Source organism: Trachymyrmex cornetzi, unplaced genomic scaffold, assembly GCF_001594075.2.
Source record: "Trachymyrmex cornetzi isolate Tcor2-1 unplaced genomic scaffold, Tcor1.1 scaffold978, whole genome shotgun sequence".
Lineage (NCBI taxonomy): Eukaryota > Metazoa > Arthropoda > Insecta > Hymenoptera > Formicidae > Trachymyrmex > Trachymyrmex cornetzi.
The window spans coordinates 26697-31207 of NW_017300331.1; the positions used below are offsets into that span (position 1 = coordinate 26697).

Below are 4511 nucleotides of genomic sequence, written 5' to 3' on the forward strand. Positions count from 1 at the left end.
CTAGAGATATCAGAACTGCGACCAAGAAAGGCGAGAACGGGGGCTTTGCTACTCAAAATCCCAGGGACAGAAGGGGGTAAAAAAGCAGATAGATTGGCTGAGAAATTGAAGGAAGCTCTGACAAGTGAACAGAACGTGTTGGTAACACGCCCAGAGAAAGTCGCGGAAGTAAGGCTTAAAGACCCTTGAGGAGTCAACCACGAAGGAGGACATCCTGACGGCAATTGCCAAAAAGGGAGAATGTCCAAAAGACTCCATAAAGATAGGAGAAATAAACCAAACAAACACAGGACTGGGTACAGTTTGGTTAAAGTGCCCACTGGCAGCTGCCAAGAAAGCAACGAAGGATAAAAGAATCCGAGTAGGCTGGACAACAGTCCGGATCGAACTATTACCAGAAAGACCGACTCAATGTTTCAGATGCCTAGAGATAGGGCATGTGAGACACCAATGTAGAAGCAATAAGGATAGGACCACAGTGTGTTATAGATGTGGACAAGAAGGTCATAATGCCAGAGAGTGCAATGATCAAGTCCATTGCATCATATGCGCAGAGAGAGGCCTAAAAGCTAATCATAGGATGGGGGGACAGGCTTGTAAACCCCCAACAGGACGGAAGAATAAAGGCAAGCTAACTCCACTAAAGACAGGAAAGGAAACTACTGGAAACGATAGCATGATGACGGTCGATGTCGACATGACGAGGAAGAACCAGACCGAAACAGAAAAGGTAACAGGTGAGATTGAAACCAGCGTTGCCAAGTCTATGCATGTAGTGTGAATGAAGCAAAGGCTATGGAAGAAACGCAAGACTCGGTGATGGAAAGCATGGAGGTAGACGACTCCCAGGAATGGAAAACGCCGGAGGCAAAACCAACCCAACAGCTGGACTGGCCGAAACAAGGGAGAAGCTGGGATACGGAAGATAAAACAATGGAACCAGATAAGGAAGGCGGAGAAGGAGGAATCTCCACAGCAATAAATAATGGTTAATAAAATCTTTCAATCAAATATAAACCATTCGAGGGATGGACACGACGTATTGCTACAAACAATGGCGGAAGGGGATTTCGCGTTAGCACTAGTCGCAGAACCGTATACCATCCCAGAGGATCATCCCCATTGGTTCTCAAACAGAAGGGAAACGGTAGCCATTACATGGAGAATGGCAAACGAAGCGATGCCATGTACACCGTATAGTAGAGGGGAACATTATGTATCAGTAAGATGGGGGGACATGCTGGTGGCAGGAACATATCTATCTCCGAGCATGAATGCCACTCAATTCGAGGACGCAATGGAGGAATTGGAAAGATGGGCAATCCAAAATATGGACAAGCCGATTATAATTGCAGGAGACCTAAACGCGAAATCAGATATGTGGAACTCGGAGGTCACCAATGCCCGAGGAAATATAGTGGCAGAATGGGCTAGCTCATTAGGCATGTGCTGCCTAAACAAAGGAAGGGAAAGTACCTGTATAAGATTAAACGGGGAATCGATAGTAGATATCTCCTTTGCAAATCCAGCGGCGGCTACAAGAGTCACCGACTGGTTTGTCTTTGGCAGGGAATCCAAATCGGACCACAGGTACGTGGAAATTCACCTACAGTCCACTAGAACGCAGATCCACAAGCGAAGTCTCCCTAGAGCAAAAAGATGGGCGACAAAGAAGCTGGAGAAGGACAGGTTCTTAGCTGCAATAATGATAAGAACATGGCCGAAAAAGGAAGTAGGAGCAATAGAAAACCTTGACGAACAAGCCAAATTTTATCAAAAAGCTCTAACAGAGGCATGCGACATAGCCATGCCTAGGACGAAACCAAGACCTAGAAGAGCTATCCCGTGGTGGAGTGAGGAGTTGGACCGTCTCCGCCAAGAACTCACCAATGCAAGGAGGCAGATTAAAAGATTAAGGCGAAGGAGGGTCTCACCAGAGAATGAAGAAATTCAACAGAAAATAGATGGATACAGGCAGGCCAGAGACAACTTTGGCAAGGCCGTTAGAAGAGCCAAGGCCAAGGCCTGGGAGGAGTTCACACTCTCCCTAAATGACGAACCATGGGGGCGACCATAAGGTCGTCCTCGGGAAACTAAGAAGGTGGACTCCTCCCTACACGGAATCTCTGGAGAAGGATACGCTAGAGAGAGTGTTCTCCGGCCTATTCCCACACCTGCAAGATCTGACTAGGAAATGGAAGGAGCCGGAACTCCCCATGGAGGGCAGCACGGCATGGAACAATGACCTTGAGGTAACTCATGAGGAACTGCTGCTAGCTGTAAATAGAATGAAGAAAAAGAATGCAGCCCCTGGGTACAATGGTATCCCATCAAAAGCGTGGACGCTCGCAATAGAGGTCATGGCAGGGGACCTAATTAGGCTATTTACAGAATGCCTAAAAAGGGGCCAATTCCCCAGGACCTGGAAAAATGCGAAGCTAGACTTACTCAGGAAAGTGGGGAAGCCAGACGACCAGGCAGCTGGATATCGTCCGATATGCCTCCTCGACGACGAGGCGAAGCTGCTGGAGCGGATCATTGCGGAAAGGATAACCAAACATCTGGACGAGGCAGGCCCGAACCTGGACCCATCTCAGTATGGTTTCAGGAAGGGGAGATCAACAGTGGACGCGATAAATGCCACGAGAGGATATATGGAAGAGGCTTTCTCGATCGGACACAAGGTAATCGCGGTGTCCCTAGACATCAAGAACGCCTTCAACTCGCTACCATGGAGTACCATAGGACGAGCGCTCAAAAAACATAAGATACCATTGTATCTGAGGAGGGCCGTAAGGAGTTACCTCGCAGATAGGAAACTATCTTACAACAAAGACGATGGATCGGTATGTGAAAGACCGGTTGAAAGGGGAGTGCCACAGGGATTCATCTTGGGACCGCTCTTGTGGAACTTCGGGTTCAACAACATCGTGAATAAGAAGGAACTCCCAACAGGAAGCGCGGTTATCTGCTATGCCGATGATACAATCGTGCTAGCATCAGGAATGGACTGGGAAGAAACCACGGCATATGCTAACATCGCAACGGAGGTTATCATTACCAGAATCGATGATCTGGGATTGGAGGTTGCTCCATCCAAAACGGAGGCGGTCGCATTTTACGACCGAGGTAGACCACCGGGTGCGACACTCCGTATAGCCGGGGTTGATGTCCAGATAGGTATGAGTATGAAATACCTCGGACTCATACTGGATAGCCGATGGACTTTCGAGAACCATTTTGCAACGTTGGCACCAAAACTGGAGAAGGCCGCCCTCTGCTTAAGCAGACTTCTTCCCAACCTGGGAGGACCGGAGAACAGAGTAAGAAGGCTCTACGTACAGGTTATTACATCAATGGCACTGTACGGGGCACCTGTGTGGGCATACCAGATTGGCAAAAGCAAAAGGACACTACAAGTCCTAAGACAAACGCAAAGAAGGATCACAGGCCGACTCGTCAGAGCCTACAGAACCACATCGTGGGTTACAAACACAACCTTGGCAGGCACCCCTCCATTCGAGTTGGAGGCTAAAAGGCAGGAGGAGGCCTACGAAAGGGTTACTGATGTAGCCGGACTCGAAGCTGTCTGGCGCTATTCGGTCCCGCTTCTTTGGATATGTCCCGGTCGCCACTCCTTTTTACCCTCCAAAGGAGAAGGTTCACTCGGCTGGCCTTGGAAGTATCCAGCCTCGTTCGTCCCTTGCACCACTGAGTATACTCGTCCCGAGTTGTCTCGGTCGCATAGGGAAAGGTATATTGTTGAATCACAACTCACTATTTGCAGACAACTAACACAATTTGGTTTTATTCATTAAGTTTCGGCAATTTGTTTCACAATGTTTGCGCTTATTCGTCTAACGCCGGATTTTTTACATGGGCCTGAGCCCCCGTTCGCTCTAACGGTCGCTGCGGTTGGACCTTGCAACGGAACGGTCCCGCTCAACACTCTCGGATTGCCACCGGTCGCCTCGGTTTTTTTTACATGGACTCTATCCCCGAATACGAACTCGACCGATGCACCGATCCGTGTCCCATTCATCCGCACGCTGAATATTTTGCGCTTCTACTACTCTGACTCGCGAAAAGCTCTGCTTACGAATCTCAAAAGAGAATGGCCTCAATGCCTCTTACGAACCGCGCTCGATCGAATGGCGAATGCGAAAAAGGCCCCTTTCGCTTCTCTGCTCGCTCTCTTATACTGTCGCTCGCCCCCACTCTTGCGCTTGCGCCTGCGCGTTATCGCCTGGCGCTGTACGCGCTCGCATTGTCGCGTTCGCTCTGTGCGCTGTGAGCACTCACGCTGCTTATTCATATTATACGCTTATGTTCCTGCATTTTACAATTTTATAATTTTCTATTCTAATTGTTTTCTTTTCTTTTCAGGTACTCATCGACTCTGACGGATGCTACTTCTGGAGGTCTCCCGCTACAGTCATCGGTAATTATATAATTTAAGATTTATTTACAGGTTCGCGAAATTCCCCCGCTGCACCCCCCTTTCTATCTAC

General features: G+C 48.7%; 1 protein-coding gene across 1 annotated transcript; it reads left to right on the forward strand.

Annotated features, from left to right (window-relative positions):
- The first annotated feature begins 1054 nt into the window (after positions 1-1054).
- On the forward strand, positions 1055-2077 carry LOC108769974 (uncharacterized). Its single transcript, XM_018521240.1, has one exon. It carries the CDS (start codon positions 1055-1057, stop codon positions 2075-2077), a length of 1023 nt encoding a protein of 340 aa, XP_018376742.1.
- Positions 2078-4511: the final 2434 nt, after the last annotated feature.